Below are 21,748 nucleotides of genomic sequence, written 5' to 3' on the forward strand. Positions count from 1 at the left end.
TTACAATAAAAATTTGTTATATATATACATAATTGATGACACGCGCGCGTCTACGGGTTAGAAAATATTGTTGTCTACGAGTGGTGAGTGGGGTGGGGCGAATGCATTACAACAGTATAGTCTCAAGGTCATACACGACGGGATACGCGACATAATAACACGTGCCGCGTGGAGTTACAAACTTACAAACGACAAACAAAAAACAAACATACACGTGAAACTAATATAAGCGTGTTAAAAAGCAAATATAGTTATAATATTATTAATGGTGTGTTTTTTTTCTTTTTCTTGTATTTTCTTCTGTTATTCATAACACCAAACGTAGTATTTAGTAGTGTCATACTAGTCATAATAGTGTAAATCTACTATTATAGGATTGGATTTTCACAATGTTGTGTACTCCATTACATTTGTGGTAGACCCTCATTACATAGATGGTTTATAATTGCTAATCGGTGCTGAGGAACATTGTAATTAAATTTGCTTTTCATTTTGAGAATTAAAATTTAGTTTATATTTTTTTATGAAATAATGAGTAAAATTGTTATTTCTGTATCAAACCTTTGCAAAATATGTGTTTTTGGTTTCATAAAGTATGATTAATTCTAACATATTATTGGTAATTCGTAAAAACATAAGTTTTTCTTAGCTATTTCTACTTCGATTGGTTTACTTTTATCAAATAGATGATTTTATCACTATAAATGGCAGTACAACTATGACTTCTACACACAATGTAAACGTTCTGTAAAATAATAAGAGATAATATAGTATATATTATATAATTAGAAATAACTTTTGTATCAGCAGTTTTTTTTCAAATGCATATTTTTCAAATTTGATAGAGATAGAGATAGTACGATGAAATGTAATCAAGATTACATTTCTATGTAATCTTGATATATTAGTACATTTATTTGCGGGTGTTCAGCTTGTGCAATGAGTTTTCCTCATGCAAATAATTTTTTATTTATTTCAATGCAAAGGTGATGTCTTCCGCTTCGACCAGGAATGTTTAATTTCTGTATCATTTTGTTAGCTCGATATCTAAAATATTGCTCATGTCGATCTATTATACTGCCAGATATCATATATACTTGTTCCAACTATGCCACATCCCCACTATGCTGGTTTTTTTTTAAGGCAACATACATATTAACAATCTAATAAAATAAAAAATGATCTAATTAAGATAATGACTGGTCGAAAACAATTTTGAGATAGTACTTCAAAAGTGATTAATATTTTTAAATTTAGAGTAGAGGAAGAAAATGGAAAAGTAATGCGTAATGATAAAAATAAAATAACCAAGACTTCACCCTCACATTCACCATTTTCAAATAGTTATAACTTCTGAATTATTATTTCAATAATTGTTTGGTTGGGTTGGGTTGGGTTACTATCTTAGTTGGATCATTTTTTACTTTATTAGCTAGTTAATGTATACGTTGCTATTAAAAATAAATAAAGTTGACACCATTATAAGGTATAAGAGATGAATTAAAACAATTATTATAATTGATAAATTGAGAAATGTATGAAACTAAAAAATACCAAAGAGAACTTTTTTAACATAATTATTTGATGTGCGATTTTCCGACATCCACTGAGGTGGCCTTCCACCCACACCTCTAGCGATCGTAAACAGATTTATAGCAAGACGGGAATCTAGTGCGGTGCAAAACTAGCCGTCCTACATATAGCTGTCTCACAAAATATCATTAGTTCATTTTTCATAATATTTAATTTGGCTTCTAAAATATATCAATTTTAGTAAGAGTTGTACATTTTCTACAATAGGAGAAATTATTTTATTTATTCTAATGCATTTTATTAATGGTTCATAATATTTTGTTTCAAATGTAAAACTTTTCTGGAGTATATGGTGTTTTCAATTAAGACGTGAGTCTAAGTGCATTCTTAGGTATTTAGCCAAATCTTTTTGTGGGATAATTTGATGATTCATTTTGATAGGAATATTATTGGTATTACGAATCGTATAATTGGCATGTATTGTCTTGTCACTATTGATTTTAGTTTTCCAACGTCTTGTCCATAAGAAGATGTTATTGCTCGAGTTTTGTAATTTGCCAGTTGTAGACTGTTGACTATAACTAGTTTCTAATACAGCCGTATCATCAGCGAACATGGCAGTTGTCGTATTTATTGTCATTGGTTTATAGAATATCAGCAGTATAAAGTAAATACAAAATAAGTCCTAAAACACTACCTTGTGGTACTCCTGCTGTTATAGTTTTCCCACCTTTAACAGCTTGCTTAAGCATGACCCGAAACTCTCGTTCAGTCAAGTAAGATTCTAATAACGCTTACCAAGCGTGTGGTAGTTGTTCTCTTAATTTTATAAGTAGTCCTTCATGTCAAACTTTATCAAATACCTGCACAACATCTAAGAAAACTGCACAACAGTACTTTTTCTCTTCAAGAGCCTGGTTATGGAAACATTGGTAACTCGGTGAATCTGATCAATTGTAGAGTGCTTATTGCGGAAACCAAATTGGTGGCCAGGTAAAAGCTGCTTCTCCTCAATCAATGGTTTTATCCTATTAAGAAGAACTTTTTTTAAAAAGCTTAGATAAATAAGGTAAGAATGATATTGGCCGGTAAGATGTTACCTGATCTGGTGGTTTATCTGGTTTTGGCAACATTATGACCTGAGCTTTTTTCCAAAGTTTTGGAACGTATTCAGTTAGTAAAATTGAATTGAAGATGTATGTAAGATAAATAATCACCTTCTTAGGCAATTCTTTTATCATTTTCGGGCTGATTTCATCGCAACCTGGTGCTTCTTTTACATTGATATTATTATCTAATTCTTGCGCCACTTCTAATGGTGAAAAATATTTTATTTTCTACCAGTTTCTATCTAATTGTAATCTTTGGAGTCCGCCAAGTTCTGAGACTATATTATTAAAAGTTAGTATCTTGGGTTGCAGATAGTTTGCTCAAGTAAGTTTTAAAAGTTTCGTTTTTCATTTATATTATTTTGTTGTTGAGTAACTGACTGAAGTGGTTCCACTTTTTTTTGTCAGTAGGATGTCTCTTTCTATGCCACGTTCTTCTAGCTTTTCTCTTTTTTTATACCAACTCTCTTATTTCTATTGGGTAAGTGATCTCTCGTATTCTTTCTACTGCAGCCTTAGGTGTTGCAGTTTTCACTGAGTTAATTATATTATTGGTAATATTTGAACTGCCAAGTCGATGTCACTGGATGTTTGAAGTTTAATGGAAAGCGAAAGTGAATTTTTAAGTAACGTTCTGAATAAATCCCAGTTAGTTCTCTTAGTCGTTAAAAATACTTTTTTTTGTTTCATAATAACGTTTGTATTTAGGGTGAGTAGTACGGGTGTATGATCCGATGTTAACTCATTGAGTCCTTCAACTTTTACATAATTAGAGGAAATACCTTTCATCACGTAAAAGTCTAAGGTTGGATGAATGGTCGTATATGTAATATAATTTTTTATTTAAAAAAAAGTCCAGAATGTAATGCGAATTTCAGTGATAAGAGCAATATCTATATTTTCATGATATAGAAAGTTTTCTAATTCAAGTTTTCGCTGTACTAGCCAATTAGCGTTCTCCGTAATAAACCCTATGGTACGGGTCATTTAATATTATTTTTACGTTTATTTTTAAGTTTAGGTTGGTTGTTTTCTAACCTGTCTAATCTTACAGTTAGCACTGCTAATGTTTGAGTAATACTGGCTAAGGAATTTATAACTTCCACAAAGGGTACTTCCTCATTTTTCACATGATTTTTTTTTTCGAAAGTTTGGGGTATCTTTAAGTTTTGGACTGATGAACCAGTCATTTCAGCGTATGATATGCTGGTTGTAACAGATTTCACTGGTTTACTTTGTAGCCATTGAAATGCTGTAGTTTTTTTTGGGTGAGAAATTTCAACTGCTTTTTATACGCAGCGCAGCCTTTCCAATTTGCGGTATGATTTTCTCCACAATTGGCACATTTTAAATTTTGGTCTTTTTTAAATTTTGTGCAATCAATTGACCTGTGTTTTTCTCCGCATTTTACATAATTAGGAGATTTTTGACAATAATTTAAAGTGTATCCAAATAATAGGCAGTTTTTACACTGTGGAACTCTTTTTGTTTTCTTTGGTGGCTCCACTTTGATAATTTGGTGACTATGCTTTTTTAACTGGTATATGTCTTTATTATTATCAACAAAAAATAATGGTAGACTAATAAATGTCCAGTCACTATTTTTATTTTTAGAGTCAACTTTTTTTTGAATTTGTATATTTGATACATAATGGGCCAAGTGTCCTTGATCTGAAAGATCGCGCTTTATATCACATATGTCAGTTTCAGGGTGTAATCCCCGGATTACTACCATTAACATTTTTTCAGATTTTAGATAGTACCTATAATGTTCAATTTTTTGCTCTTTTAAAATTTTAACAATACGGCGAAATTGATATTCGTCTCCTGTTAAAATATTTATATCACCGTTGGCTAAGGTTTTAAGTTATCGCTCATGACCAAAAGCCTCTTCGATTGCTAGATTATCTATGAATTTTTTTATATTATTGACCCCACATACTATAATAGGTGGAGGTTTGTAGATTTTAGTAGAAATTCTCACCACTTCTTTTGTTACTTTAAGGATTTTTTTTGGTGAACTTGTGTTAATTTCAATATTTCCTTTAATTTGACTTCATTGACATTTTAATTTTTCGTTATTTTCTTGAAGTTTTGCTGTTATTTTTTTGAAAATTTCAATGTCAGTAATTATTTGTATCCAAATATTATAGCTGACAGTTATATTTTTTTCTTGCGCTGTGGAGACATTTCCGTATGTATACATTTGTATAATATAGTTGTATTATACACAATGTAATTTGATACCACTATTAAACACTTAATTAAAAAATCTATTAAAAACACTTACCAACGTCCAGAAGTCCGCGGTTCACATTATACACACATAAAAACATTTAATAATAATAACACACATGCTTCACGAGAGCGAGACCGAAACATACGTGCTGATTGTTTGGTTAACAATTAGCAACTGAGAATATAAATAAGGAAATAGGAGATCATGTAACTTTTGGAATAAGAGACTAATTTTTTAAAATTAAACACTATCTAGAGATTTGCATCGAAGGGTTTTTTATGATAGTGATTTTAATCACTGTCATGTATCATTATACTTGACCCAATTATGGCACGTCTTCACTGTGCCGCAACCTGTGCTGGATTTTTTCTTTTTTTTTTTTTAAATTATTACAACTTATTGAAAAATAAACAAATCAAAATCATTTTTTTTTTTTTATTAAAACCTTAGATTTCCCTTTCATTTGAAATAATTTTCGTCATTAACAATTTTCTTCTAATCAAACACAACTTTATTGCTACTTTTAATGTCATTTTCGTTCTCTTTTTCTACCTAGATAAAAATTATTAATAATTTATCGTAATAAGTTATATTAGAAGAGGACACATAAAGTGTTCAGTAAGTAAGGAAGCAGATTAATTTTTATAAACAATGAGAACAATAGAAATCCGTTTCCTTATTTACTATACCTATATAAAAAAAAATTACATATTACACAATGTAAATTCACAAGCAGTATTTGTGCTACATATTAACTCTTACAAAAATGACCCTATAAACTGATAATTCCGTTGAAGGAAAAATCTACATTATGTTTTCCTCAACACAATATTATCTGGTGTCTATAGTCGTTTAATTATGATACTATTTTGTAAAAGAGTATCTTAAAAAAACCCAGCACAGTGGGGTCGTGACATAGTTGGGTACAGTATAGATGATATCTGACAGTGATTCAAATCACTATCATAAAAAACGGTTTGATATAAATCTGTAGATGTTTAATTTAAAAAAAAAAAATTGTCAAAAAAGTAGGTCAAATGAGAACTGAGAAAATAGCTACAAAAAAAAAAACCAAATAGTAAAATAATATTAATATTATATAGTAATCCTAATTATTATGTAATAATCCTTGATATTTATTGAAGTTATTGAATCTAAATGAGATAAAAATCAAATGAGTTAAACATTTTTTTTTAACTCAAAACGAATTTAAAAAAAATTCAGTGCCACATTCGTGAAAGATTCAAGTGTTACCATCTCAAAAAACGTAAGTCCCATTCGTCACTTAATAAAAATGAAAATTTAGCTAGTTCAAATTTTAAAGTTATTTCTTCAAAGAAACAAAAAAATTTAAATATGATTAATTTTCATACTATGTCATTTAGATTGATATAATATTTATGAAAATCAGTGTAATCCACTTATAATAAAATAAAATACAAAACCAAGAATTTTAACACAATAATAGCATATTTTTAAATACGGTAGCTATTTTCACCATGAAGACAAAATAGAGTCCAAAAATTTTTTTTTTTTTTTTAAAGTATATTACATAAATTTTAATTTAAGATATATATAAAAGTGTTAGTATTTCCGGAACACTTTCAAAAATTAAGTTGAAAAAGTTCTACTTTCTATATGCATTTTTATGTTTTGAACTCCCCCTGTATTAAGGAAAAAGGTCCAATTTGAAAAAAAAGTAAGTCGAATTAAAGAAATATATAAATTGAAATGGTATTTAATTTATTTTACAAATTAAAAATTGGTTTTGATTAGAAGTATTTATTCGTTTCTGTATTAAACAACAATTTAAAAATTTATATAAATATCACTATATACAAAAATAAACATATTCATTTCTATGTACTATTTAGTATGTGTACGATTAGTGGTAGTTATATTTCTAACCTTAATTTCAGTTGTACTGGTGATGCAGTGTTCATTGATGTAGGAGTTCAAATATAGTTGATATTCGTGCGTATTTATTNAAATTTTTTTTTTTCAAATTAAAATATATTACATTAGCTTTAATTTAAGATATATATAAAAGTGTCAGACCTTTCGGAACATTTTCAAAAGTTATGTTGAAAAAGTAAATTTGTTGTGAAAAAGTTGTCATTTTAAATCCCCTTCTGTGGGCAGTTTAAGTGTCAGATTTACAAAAAAAACTATACCAAATGATAAGTAAAGACATCAAACCTCTATATAAAAAAAATTTATATTGATATGTTCATTTTTGAAAAAGTTATAGCATTATTAATTTAAAAATATAAAAAAAAATTATTTTNAGCATTATTAAATTAAAAATATAAAAAAAAATTATTTTACAAAAATCGTAATTTTTTATTAACTTTGATGTCAACTTTCACCACAAAGACAAGTCCAAAGGTCAAATTTTTTTTTTTCAAACTAAAGTACATTATATTAGCTTTAATTTAAGATATATATAAAAGTGTCAGACCTTCCGGAACATTTTCAAAAGTTAAGTTGAAAAAGTTAATTTTTTATGAAAAAGTTGTCATTTTAAATCCCCCTCGGTGGGCAGAAAAAAGGTCAAATTTACAAAAAATATATACCAAATGATAGGTAAGGACATCAAGCATCTATATAAAAAAAATTTATTTTCATACGTTCATTTTTGAAAAAGTTACGGCAATTTTTAGTAAAAAAAATTGAAAAAATTTCGAAAATTAGCGATTTTTAAATTTGTAATTCTTTTGGAGGTTTCCCCCATTTACGGGGAACGAGGGACATTTTTTCAATTTTGAAGGGTAATGTCTTCGACTAGATACGATTTGTAATCTTTTGACGTATCGTTGAAAGAAATCCGTTCGGTGAGAGCTGAGAAAAAGTGGTAACAGACACAAAAAAAAAAAAAAAACACATCATAGTAAAACCAATACCTTCTCAACTTCGCATCGAAGCTAAAAGTGTTCATTTTTTAATACATAGATATCATTACGTATTTCATTTCTTTTTTAAAACATAACCAACCAATTATTTTATCTTCTTATCACTTTGTTAGGCATGACAACATTTTTCCAGCGCCGTTACCACATAACGCGAATGCAAAAGTCCCACACGATGTTGCCGCATATTATAAAATAATACGAGTAATTATACAATAATAGTACATTTACAACATTTCATCTAAACTGTACCATTACAAAATATTATTTCTCATAAAAAATTTGTATTCATCCAAACATTTTTCAAAGAGTTATAGCGTTATAAATATGAAAGTTAAAAATATGAAAAATAATATTTTTACAAAAATCGTATTTTTTTTATAAACTTTGATGACTGTTTTCACCATGAAAACAAAATAAAGTCCGAAATTTTTTCATTTAATAGTAAAGTATATTACATTAGCTTTAATTTAAGATATATATATAAAAATGTCAATATTTCCGGAACACATTCAAAAATTAAGTTGATAAAGTTAATTTTTTGTCAAAAAGTTGTTGTTTCAAATACCCTCTGTGGGCTGGTTAAGGGTTAAATTTATAAAAAAATTTTACCAAATTATAGGTAAATACATCAACAATCTTTAAAAATATATATATATATATATATATATATTAATATGTTCATTTTTGAAAAAATTATGGCTGTTTTTACTAAAAAGTTGAAAAAGTTGAAAAAATTAAAAAAATTAGTGATTTTTAAATTTGTAATTTTTTTGGAGATTTCCCCCATTTACGGGAATCGAGGGACATTTTTTCAATTTTTGAAGGTAATGTCATTGACTAAATACCGTACGGTATTTATCTTATCGATACGATAGAAATGACATTATACACCGTGATTTGATTTTGCCTACAGTAGCAGAAGAAATTAAGAGATTTGATCGCAAACATGAGATGAGATTAACAAACCACATTAACACAGCAGTCATTCAACTATTGGACAACTCCGAAAACATCAGGTGTCTTAAACGTCATAAACCATATGACTTTGTATAAAACAATTAATTTTAACTTAGGTTAAGGAAACACCTCACTGGAGGTATCACTCCACACATATTTATTCTTTATTAATTGTTATAAAACTATGTTTCATATACAATTATTGTAAAATATATGAAGAGTGAATGTGTCAAACGTTCTATGTGCCAAAAACATATTTGTTCAGAAAACAATTTTCAAGGGTAATCTGTTCGACTAAATACGATTTGTGATCTTTTGACGTATCGCAGAAAGAAATAGGTTCGGTTCGGTGAGAGCTGCGAAAAAGTGATAATAGACACAAAACAAATTTACTTATAAAAAAAAAAATCACATCATAGTAAAATTAATACTTTCTCAGCTTCGCAACAAAGCTAAAATTTTGAAAATTACCGATCTTAAAAATCGTAATTTTTTGAGAAATTTTCACCATTTATGGGGAACGAGGGTATATTTTTCAATTTTTGAGGGCAATGTCTTTAACTAGATTTGTGATCTTTTGACGTATCGTTGAGAATAATCGGTCTAGTGAGAGCTGAGAAAAACTTAAAAGTGCACTATGTTTATTATTTGTATTTATCAATGATATATAGAATATTTGATAGAAAAAAACAAATACCCTGATTTGATACAAAATATAAGTTCTTAATTTTATTTTTTTCTACAGTCTTTTAAACCTATTGAATATTTGTATAAGACTTACTATCTGAGTTAAATAGAATAATTTAACGATTAAACAAAAATTAAATTAGAATGAATATTTTCCAAAAGTATTCTAATCAAGAATCTTGTTTAATCAACTTTTAGCGGAAATTGTGAAGTTTGAGCTTTGTAAATAAGCAAATAATTTTAACATTTATTTTTATTATGAATACAATTCGCTCATATAGAAATGTTTATTTTAATAGTATTTGTGTAATAACAAAATATATGCTTTATAATAACATTATTAATATATTTTCAAATTAAAAATGTAATTTATTTGAATTTTTATAAATTTTAGCAACATTTTGTGCAACAATTCGTCGACTGACCATCCTGAAATTTAAAAGGATCAATATTAAACATGATTTAATTATAAAAAGTGTATGTTTATTTAAAATTAAACGATAAAAATGTTCAGGTCGATAAAGAAATGTTCAACCCGTATTTAATAAAGATTGTAAATGGGCCAATAAGGGTATTTATATAGTCTTTTTAAATTATCTTATAATTTATCACTCTTTTTAAAAAAAAAATTAGAACTTGTGACCATATTAAATATTCTAGAATGAATAATGAGAACAGTATGTACTCGTCCACGTTATTTAATAACTTCAATAACAAGGGGAAAGGGAAGTCGTGGTCTTTTGATGGAAGGGTAAGGATTTGCATGGTCTCATGATGGAGGGTATGGTGTAATAAGGTCATACAAAATGGCGGGGGTTAAACTATAGTGCGCCTGAGCGCTATAACTCAATGCCAATGGTGGGGGATATGATTCATACGCAGCTCTTTTCCTTCATCTACTGGAGGATAGGGTAAACTAAAACTACACGTTAACTGATAACGTCAACTGATAAATGTACGCATTACATTAAATTATGTTAAGTAGCCGCCGACGTCACCACACGTGTTCTTGGCTATTCCTTTAACATATTTACTTAATATTAACGCTACAGGGTTCTCCTCCTCCATCATCATGTCCTAAAGAGGGAGGGGTATTAAAACTTAACATAAACTAACCTGAAATGGGTGAGGTAGGGATGAAACCCAACGTAAACTAATTTGCCTAACGTCCAGATTCTTAGGTAATCCTATTTTCAACATCAAATGTATAAATAATTTCTATAAATCTTATCGTCGGCTACCAGATGCTTAAGTAAGCATAATCTCAACATCAAAAGTATCACTATGCATTAATGAACACTGAGGTATGCATTTTATGATAAAAAGGGGACCGTTGTTTTTTTATTATTTTACTATATAACCGGTTAAACGCTTATTATCATGTTTCATAGACGTTAACGCACAGTAGTATTTTTGAAAACTAAAAATTTATTATATTAATATTTTACACTCGCAAATAAAAAATCATGAAACAGCAATCATCTTCTACACAAAGTATGTAGATTTTTACAATAGTTAACATTTTAATATACTTTTAGATCACTAAAATTTTAAAATAAATCTAATACAATTTGGTATTGGATTTATTTTACTCTACTTTTTTTATTATTTCAATAGATAATTTTTTTTTATTAAAGCTACCTCGTTTACATCTGCTTCGTCACTTTGGGTGGCGTAGTAGGTCTATTAACAGCGTGGTTAGATCAAAAAGGTTATGTATGTAATTGACAGATACCCGTGATTTTACTGAGATTGATTCCGCGTTATAGCGGGGGGGCGTTTGGTTTTATCTGAAAAACATCGAAAATTTCGCGAGCTATCGAGGTTTTATACGCGTCGTTAAACCCCAGCTGGTAGCTAGACTCACTGAAAACGTTGATAACCGTCCGATCAAGTACAATCTTAAATTGAAGGTCTCAAACCATATACCGTGATCGGAAGTACCACCCGAGGACCGTATCTTTAAGATACGTGCTAGGGCATGGCTATCAGATACGGATATCGGGTGTGCAGTTGATGAAGATTTTGAGGTTATGCTCGCCGAGGAATACGCGTACTCGGGGAGAGGTAGCGGCTTTACTCTATATCGCATATCGACGGTTCGTCATATATTCCTGTCCCACCATAAATCAGAGAGAAGCAATCGCCAATCCACAGAATATCGACCAGTCTTGTTTCAATCCAACATTCCCATCCGAATATCTGTCGATGATGTGCGCAGGCACGGGAAGAAAGCGATATGCGACTTATACCGCACAGCATTCAACAATTACAACCCTTAAGTCACAGACCTTTGCCATTTATCGCGAAGATTCAGTCAGACGTTGTGCAATACGTGTAACTTGAAAGTGAAGACGGTCAACTTTGTGCCGTGCTTCTTGCACGATCTTTCAGGTTACGACGCGCATTTTATCGTCACAGAATTATGGTACGATGACCAAAGGAATTCGGTCATACTAAATTCCGAGGAGAATATTTCGGTCAAAAAATACGTGACTAATAATTTTTTTATACGGTTCGTTGACACCTTCCGGTTCATGGCCTCCTTCCTGTCCACCTTGGCCGGTAACCTATTGACGCCCAATTTCGTTAAATTCCAGGAGATGATGTTCCGCTCGGAAGACATGCCGTTGGTGACGCGTAAGGGCGTATACACCTACGAGTACACTGATAGTTGGTCTATATTGGACGAAATTGAGCTACCACCTCAGGACGCTTTTTATAGTCAGGTGAGTGAGTCTAATATCGATGACGACAACTATAGGCGGCAGTGTGGAACCGTTTCTGCTGTTCAACTTTCGGTGAGTACAGCGACCTATACTTTAAGATCGACGTGTTGTTGTTGGCTTATGTGTTGGAGAACTTCTGCGACATCTGTACTTCAACATATATTTTGTACCCCGGCCACTATTATACCACACATGGTATTAGCTTCGATTGTATGTTAAAGTACCCCGTGAAGCTTAAGCTCTTGAACAACTTTGACATACTACTGATGATGGAACAATACATTCGTGGTGGGCTAGTGCAAGCCATTAAGCACTATGCAAAGGCCAACAATTCTAAGCATACGAGTACGATGCTTCAAAACCAGACTAATGGAGCGTGTACCAAGACTGTAAGTAATCTATACGTATATATTAGGGTGATTCTTCTCTAAATAGGTAATTTTTTTTTTATTAAATTCAATCAGGACGCCCCCTATAATTAATCTATAGGTTAAAAAAAATACATTTTGTGAAGTTACATGATTGTCCAATGATTTTTTCCCGTGCCCCAGAAGGGTTAAAATTTAATAAATAGGGGTAAAAATTAGTTTTTTTATGTAAAACTTGTTAAATTTTACTTGAATCAAAAAAGTTTACTGAATGAAATTTGTTTAAATATGTATTTCCTACAAAATATTATTTTTTACTCTATATTGTATATTTAATTGAATAATCAATAAAACACATAAATACGCCGATTTTTCCCGATTAATTTTTTGTGAAATTCAGTCTTTATTAGCGTAATCGACAAATTTTTTCAAAATCTATATAAATTATAAAATTTTTATTTGAAAATAATGTTTAATAAAATTTTTTCTAAATCTAAATCTTTCCTTCGAATATGTACATTGTACAGCGCAAAAGTGGTTTAAAAATCAATCACTAACATTATGATTTTAATTTGGTTTAAGAATTTTTTTACATCAAGCTGTTTGTATAAAATGTGGACTTTGTTCTGTCATCATATACCGAACTAAAGAATACCTTGAAATCGTTGCGATTATTACGATAACACTATTTTAATGTTATTGTGATATTCTTTATACAATGTTATTACAATTGCTATTTCTAGTTTTAGTTCTAAATCTGTTAGAGTTTTTTTATTTTGTAATTTTTTTAATAATGAACACCAGATCAAAGGACAAAATTTTCTTACTTAATTATGATGAAATATATAATTTTCGGATCAAATTTGCCATCAAATATTCAAGTATTAAGTGTACTTTTTTACAATATTACGCGTTTCCAATGAATATATATAATTGAAACCGCACAGGTTTATTAGTTTATTCGCGTAAATATCACTACGCACACCAATTATGTTTAGGTTCAATCGCTTAACGCGTAACCAATGAATATAGATAGTTGAAACCGCACAGGTTTATTAGTTTATTCGCGTAAATACACTTAGGTTTAATCGACACCACCGTCGAGTCGCAAACAAAAAAAAAACAATCCTCTAGAATATATATATATATATATATATTTAGCAAAGGTAAAAAAGAACATGCACGTACGCAACCAAAAAACCAAAAAGAAAATACACCAGTTATCGTGTACGTCGGAAACGGAACAGAACGCAATATCGGCGGTGGCCTTATTTTAGTGTCAAGGGCGGGGAGACGACCGATGACAACCGATTGTCATATTAATGGCTGGACGGCTGATATCGAGAGAGACACGGGTGAGCGCCAGCCTAGATCAAAAGGCGGTGCCGTGTCAAATATGAGGTATTGTAAAATGTTATATTTTAATTGCATATAATATATTATAATATTGTAATTTTAAATAAATCTGTTAAAGTAATAGTCAAGGACACGTGTGGTGGCAGCGGCGGCTACTTAACGTGTACTATTCAATGTAGTGCGTACGTTTAAACGTACATTTATCAGTTGACGTTATCAGTTAACTTGGAGTTTTAGTTTACCCTATCGTCCAGTATGTGGAGGAGAAGAGGTACGTATGAACCATCTACCCCACCTTTGTCATCGAGTTATAGTGTTGAAGCGCTCTATAGTTTAACCCCCCCCGTTTTGTATGACCTTAACACACCTTACCAACATCATCATGATACCAGCCTACTCTTACACCCTCCATCACGAGACCAAGCATTCCCCTCTCCCTTTCACATTCATACCATCGGACGGTTAAGGGGCGAAGTGCAGGGCCCAGAATTCTCTATTTTTCCTACTCTTATAATATGGATTCATACGAATTTAAAATTTTGTTCTATTAAATAATAATTGCTTTAACTTTATTTACCTCAGAAGGACGTAGATCACAGTAAAGTTCACCAAGACATTTTTTAATAACTGCTTTTAATTTTTTTAACTTTTCGGTTTTGAATATATCTGATATTTTCATGAGGTTAAAATACTCTACAGAGCATTTATCTAAATCCCATTCATCATTTTGAATCATACATATAAATCTATCTAATATAGTATGTATAACATCAGGAATAAACCGATAATCTAAAATTCACAGAATAATAAAATATAACTTAACAAAATATATATATATATATTAGGGTGGTTTTAGTGAATAGGGATCATTTTAAAAACTTAACTTTTCTAAAATTATACAATCTCAATTAGTTCCAATACTTATAAAAATGAGGTACGCAATGTTTCAGGTAAATCAGAAAAGATTAACCCGTGCCACAAAAGGCCTAAAGTTTGAAAACTCAAAAATTTTGGATAACCGTATATTTTTCATTGTTTTTTTAGTTCAGCGCGTGAAATAATTGATTCACAACAAAATTGTAAAAAATAAAATTGTTTAAAATAATGTTTTACACAAATTATATTCTGAATACTCTTTTGATTTACTTATTATTTATGTATAAAAAGTCAATATATAAATTATTTTGTTGTTAAAAACTAACAAAATAAAGTGAATTCAGTGTTAATTTTATAATACGAAAATTTTTTAAAAAAAATTTACAGAAACATAGAAAATATAAAAACAAAAAATTAATCATTTAACTAATTATCTAAATGAGTACTCATTTTGAAATCTGGATATTTACTGCGGTAATCATTTACTACTTAAAACAAATATTGTTTTTGTTTTTCATCGTTTGCTATTTTCGTATTAAACTCTTTCAATAGTTTAACACCCCTTTCAGCTATATCATTTACTACATTAATGCTATTAATAAGGTTAATAAAACGTTTGAAAAATTGCATTGATTTTCCACAAATAAAATCTTCAAGATTTTTATTTAATATTTCGGTAGCTTCTATTGTATTCAATAAATATTTTTTTGGTACATCATCATCTGTATGGATTTTTAGAGCAGCTATAATTTTTCTCTTTGTATCAAATGGAACATTAGTATCAAAAAGCGATAATACCGTATCTCTGGCGATAGACACCATAAATGACCACACATTTTTTAACTGTAACTTCTGATATATTTTTATCTATTGACTGATAATTTAAAAAATTTAAATCTTGGTATGGTGCATTAGAAGCAAGTGGTGCATTAAACCAAGCTCTTACGTATAATCTAATAATAAATATACAAATACTAGCTATTGAAATTTCTTTTTTTTGGGTTAAATTAAATTGATTTCGGAATATAAATATTTTTAAGCAATATAAAGCTTTTATATAAAAAAAAATTGATCACTTGTGGCTAATTAATTAAGTAAAATTAAAACTATATTAAAAATATTATTAATTTATAAAAACTAAAAATATTAAACTCAAAGCCACAAAAAATTAATGAAAAGTCGCGGATACGTATTTCGGAAACAATGTTAATATTCTATACTAAATAGATTCTAGTTACAAATACCCAGTAAATTGGGTAAAATGCTNAATGTTAATATTCTATACTAAATAGATTCTAGTTACAAATACCCAGTAAATTGGGTAAAATGCTATTGTCGTAACGCATTCACCCCACCCCGCTCACCACTCACGAACAACAATATTTTCCTGTAAAATTTTATTTTCAATTATATACATAAACAAATTTTTATTTTGATTGACCAAATATATATATTTATATATTCCTACCGCCGCTGACGCCGTTTTTACCTAAGGTATAACGTTCCCCCCGACCACAAACCAAGGCTATACCTAGTTCATGATACGTTTATGTGCTTATGTCGCCTTACTATATATATGTAATACAATAATATTATTAATAATAGTTTGTTTGTATATATATATATATTCCTACAGCCGCCACATATGCCTCGCTTATTACATTCCCCCGTGCCCCGCCCGCTCACAAAACACAGCTATACCTTGTGCGTGATACGTTTACGTACTTAAGTCGCTTTACATGTATATATTCTAATTACTATTAAAAATATATATTAATACGCTTTATTCTCATTAAGAGATATAGAGTGTATTCATTCCGATTACAAAAGATGATTCCCGTATCGTCATTTTTTGTCACTATCTCCACGTTCCGAGAGTGGATAATTTACGCACCTGCTGCTTTCCTTGGATGTGGTAGCCGTTTTTCAGGCTCCCTCCCCGGAATCAAACCCTGTTTTCCCGTTACAACCATGATATTGATAGTAACTACTATCATAACATGACATATATAATAAAAATTGATCACTTGTGGCTAGTTAATTAAGTAAAATTAAAACTATATTAAAAATATTATTAATTTAAAAAAACTAAAAAATATTAAAAATATTAAACTCAAAAGCCACAAAAAAATTAATGAAAAGTCGCGGATACGTATTTCGGAAACAATGTTACCATTATCAACGCTAAACACATACTGNGGTGTCAGTATGTGTTTAGCGTTGATAATGGTAACATTGTTTCCGAAATACGTATCCGCGACTTTTCATTAATTTTTTTGTGGCTTTTGAGTTTAATATTTTTAATATTTTTTAGTTTTTTTAAATTAATAATATTTTTAATATAGTTTTAATTTTACTTAATAACATGACACTAAAAAGTAAAAAATAAATATGGTTTAAAAAGACTAAAAAAACACGCTTTTAAAGCTCATCGAACTAAAAAGTTAAAAATAATTTTTAAAATAAGCTTTAAACAATAATGAACGAAAAATACTACTATTATTATGATAAAAGCGTGAGTGCTTTGTGCCAAATTTTTCGTATATTGAGTGCCCGACAATTTTTTTCACAACTAGTATTTTTCGTTCATTATTATTTTAAAAATTATTTTTAACTTTTTAGTTCGATGTGCTTTAAAAGCATGTTTTTTCAGTTTTTTTAAACTATATTTATTTTGTATTTATAATTTCTATCATATTTTTAGAAATTTCTAATAGTTTCAAATGGTAATTAAACTTTACTTTGTTGTTCCTTTTTATAAGCTATAAGTAAACAATTGAACATCTTCACTTTGACTTCCTTAAAATCGTCTTCATTTATTGGGGCCATATTTGATGAATATAATATTGGCTGAAAGTAATAAACATGTTTTGTTTTATAGCAAACTGGTTTTTATGGCTGCGTAAGGAATTTAAAAAAAATTACCTTTTCTATGCAATACTATCAGCCATAACATTGTAGTATAATAATATTTAGAAAAATTACGGAGAATAGACTCCGTAAATTTTATAAAATTAAGATTTATATAACGAATGTTTAATTAAAAAATTTATATCAGAACTTGTAGATCAGACAAAGTGCTCATGANATTAAAAAATTTATATCAGAACTTGTAGATCAGACAAAGTGCTCATGAAATAAAAAAAAAGTATATATATATAAAAAATGATAACATTCTAACATTTTATCTTTTTAATTAGTGCCTATAATATAATACAGTACATAAGTGTATACTACTGTTATATAAAGAGCTAATTCAAATGAGATCCCCTCATAAAAATGTATTTCAATTATTTATTATTTTTAGTAGCAACTATACAGAGTGATTAATTTATTACAAACTATTTATTTATTCAAAAAATAAAAATAAAATTCAGAATTGTTTTATTATAACCCATTAAAATATTTGCAGAATAAAAATTATTTTGTTTTTGTTACTTTTACTTATATACTTTTCTGGAATTATTATTATAATATTTTTTATTTAATATGCCTCGTAATATTATAAATTTTGTTTTTTTTTCAAATAGGAACACATATTTTGAAATTAATAAAACATTTGAGGATTTTTTTTTTATTAGTTAATGGTGTTTACATTTTTAATATATCTTAATATGTTTAGTTGATATAACATTTTGTAGTTTCGAATTTTTTAGTTAAAATACATGTATAATCAGTGTAGGGTCGAGGATGCTGGTGGTGGGGATGCGACTTTAAATATAATACNGCCACAAAAAAATTAATGAAAAGTCGCGGATACGTATTTCGGAAACAATGTTACCATTATCAACGCTAAACACATACTGTATGTGTATACTAGTAATAGAAATGAAAATAATAATAAGAGCCATTAAACTATTATAGCAATCGATAATGACGAGCGTACACGTAGTTAATTCTAAAAATAAATTACCCAATTTACTAATATTTTACTGAATGGACAACGCTGCCAGTCGTCCATAACCCGTACACAAGATCGCAGCTGAACCCAACCCACTCGTACACAACTGCAACGTCCCGTTTATAATATACAATCAGAATATTGCTGGGACAATGCTGTTGGTCGTCCAAACACTGCTCATGAGTGCGAGGGGTACGCACATATACTGAGGGAAACAACTTTAGTGTTCGCACACCACAAATGTATTTTAACTATTTCACTAATTAAAAATTTGTATTTTTAATAATAAAGTAGAATTAAGAATATACAATTAATTTTAGTAGGGCGGTTGCGATCGCCCCGTCGTCCAAGACACGAGCCAGCACTATGTATAGATAACTAGAGCTTAAACTTTATTTTTCAAATGATTACAAAAATAATTAGCTAGCTTATTTAATAGATAATGATCTAATTAAGAAAATGACTGATCGATAACTACTTTTGTACGAGTATTCACAGGAAGTTACTAACATGTTACAGTAATGGCTGGAGGTGAAACATGGATGTTGTCAGATATTTTTATAAATATTCACTTCTTGTTCCGCTTAGGTAAAAATATGTCAATGACTTCTAAAATACTAGTCCAAAAGTTGTTATCGATTAGTTGTTACCTTATAAGATTATAATCTATTAGTAATCTAATCAATTATTTATGTTATTATTTAAAAAACGGTAATATGCATAATATTGTTGACACCCTTATATGATAGAAGAAATAAACATAAAAAATATTTTATGATATTAATAAATGATTAATGATCAAATAAATAAATGATGATATTAATTAACATTGTTAATTGGTTCATAACAAATGAATCAACCGTATAATTTATTAGCACTTAATTAATTTTTATTCATTTTTATCTAAATCAATTTATCCAATTCTTAACCGAACATCAATTAATGAATAATAAAAATTATTTAGTTATTATTTAATTATTTACAACATTGATTTTATACACATAATTTCCATTATGATCAAGGAAACTGTATTTTTGAAATATTAACGTGTAACTTACAATAAGGCATAAGCACATAAACAGGATAAGCATAATTTTTTAACTGGAAAATACCTAGAAATAAATGTTTTAAAATTAACATAGTTGAAGCATTAATTAATTTTGTAATTTTCACAAGCCTTTTTTTATTTTTATGAGCTAATCGCTTAAATTGTATATGTGTGTAAAGTTTTGTCCATTTAGTCCGTTGAATTAGTACTTGGGTAAATCTCAAATTAATTTTCTGAGGACGCTACAAATTATTATAAAGGAATTAATTTACATTTTCACTACTAAAATCGTTACACTATTTATGTTGTAAAAGATTAACTTATTCACCATATATAGTATTGTATTGTGAAACGTTTTATCAAATTTGCTTATATGATATATATTTATTGTTCAGAAATATATAATTTATATATTTAATATTTATTCTAAATATTGCCTAAAAAGTTGTTGAATGTAATACTATGGTTAGCTATCAAAATTAACAATGACCTGATGGATGGTTAAAAATTATCCAAAAATAGAACAAAAGTAAAAAATATAATCATATAAGAGAAAGGCAATAACATATTAGTTTTATGCTCGACCTAGAGCAGTTCTATTTGTATAGTATTAAATAAACCTAAAATTTAGAGCCCCATCCCTCCTTAAACTTCCCAAAGTATAAAAATTTCCTAAAAACTTTTATTGGAGATAATGACGTATGTCTTGAACGGACTGTAATGGTTATAATAAATAGAAATTAAATAAAATTATAAAAGTAATTATTAAAAAATTAAGTTACCCGATTGACAAATGAATTTTGAAAATTTTATTTTACAAATAAAACATATACAATTAATAGACTTGCACTTATACTTTGTAGACATTTTTTTAGCTTAACTGTTAATTATTTATACTGTTAAATTATAACGCTATTACGTCATACACTATTTGGAACACGTATATATGAATTAAATATATTTAAAAATGTCTACTATTTATGCCATTAATTTAAGAAACTTTACTGACATTTTGTATTTTGAGATTAGTTAAATAATTGTTTCCGTTCAATAGTGTCAATATTTAAATTATTTCAAATGAGATTTTTAATATATCATGATATTTATTTTTGTAAAATATTCCCAAAATGTTATACAAATTTGTATTCCTATTTTCTTATTTAAATTTTGTAATAAATCATTTAATTTAAATTATTTTAGACTACTATGATACAAAATTTATAGTTAGCTTAAAGTAATAAGAATACAATTTTGTTAGAATTTTAGCTTCGATGCGAAGCTGAGAAGGTATTAATTTTACTATGATGTGTTTTTTTTTTTATTTTTTTTTTTGTGTCTGTGAACGTTCAATCTCAGCTCTTGCTGGACCGATTTTGATGAACAATATGTCAAAAGATCACAAATCGTATCTAGTCGAAGANTAATAAATAGAAATTAAATAAAATTATAAAAGTAATTATTAAAAAATTAAGTTACCCGATTGACAAATGAATTTTGAAAATTTTATTTTACAAATAAAACATATACAATTAATAGACTTGCACTTATACTTTGTAGACATTTTTTTAGCTTAACTGTTAATTATTTATACTGTTAAATTATAACGCTATTACGTCATACACTATTTGGAACACGTATATATGAATTAAATATATTTAAAAATGTCTACTATTTATGCCATTAATTTAAGAAACTTTACTGACATTTTGTATTTTGAGATTAGTTAAATAATTGTTTCCGTTCAATAGTGTCAATATTTAAATTATTTCAAATGAGATTTTTAATATATCATGATATTTATTTTTGTAAAATATTCCCAAAATGTTATACAAATTTGTATTCCTATTTTCTTATTTAAATTTTGTAATAAATCATTTAATTTAAATTATTTTAGACTACTATGATACAAAATTTATAGTTAGCTTAAAGTAATAAGAATACAATTTTGTTAGAATTTTAGCTTCGATGCGAAGCTGAGAAGGTATTAATTTTACTATGATGTGTTTTTTTTTTTATTTTTTTTTTTGTGTCTG

At 28.4% G+C, this 21,748-nt stretch overlaps 1 protein-coding gene across 1 annotated transcript; it reads right to left on the minus strand.

Moving 5' to 3' along the window:
• Window positions 1–5,376: 5,376 nt before the first annotated feature.
• Window positions 5,377–20,660, minus strand: LOC126905077 (uncharacterized). The gene is made up of 5 exons (XM_050684471.1): window positions 20,498–20,660; window positions 19,726–19,779; window positions 17,508–17,616; window positions 14,468–14,679; window positions 5,377–5,433 (listed from the first exon to the last, which is right to left on the minus strand). Exons 2-5 carry the CDS (start codon window positions 19,756–19,758, stop codon window positions 5,377–5,379), a joined length of 411 nt encoding a protein of 136 aa, XP_050540428.1. The 5' UTR covers window positions 19,759–19,779; window positions 20,498–20,660.
• Window positions 20,661–21,748: the final 1,088 nt, after the last annotated feature.

The sequence above is a fragment of the Daktulosphaira vitifoliae genome, unplaced genomic scaffold (genome assembly GCF_025091365.1).
Source record: "Daktulosphaira vitifoliae isolate Bord-2020 unplaced genomic scaffold, ASM2509136v1 Scaffold_4, whole genome shotgun sequence".
Taxonomy (NCBI): Eukaryota; Metazoa; Arthropoda; class Insecta; order Hemiptera; family Phylloxeridae; genus Daktulosphaira; species Daktulosphaira vitifoliae.

Bases quoted from the DNA above. Each gene is read 5' to 3' on its own strand.
- LOC126905077 (XM_050684471.1), bottom strand. From the start codon at position 19,758: ATGCTTATCCTGTTTATGTGCTTATGCCTTATT. The intron at 17,617-19,725 runs GTAAGTTACACG...TATTACTTTCAG, and splicing joins TTATGTGCTTATGCCTTATT to CCAATATTATATTCATCAAA. The intron at 5,434-14,467 runs GTAAATAAAGTT...ATTTTTATCTAG, and splicing joins GTGATCTACGTCCTTCTGAG to GTAGAAAAAGAGAACGAAAA.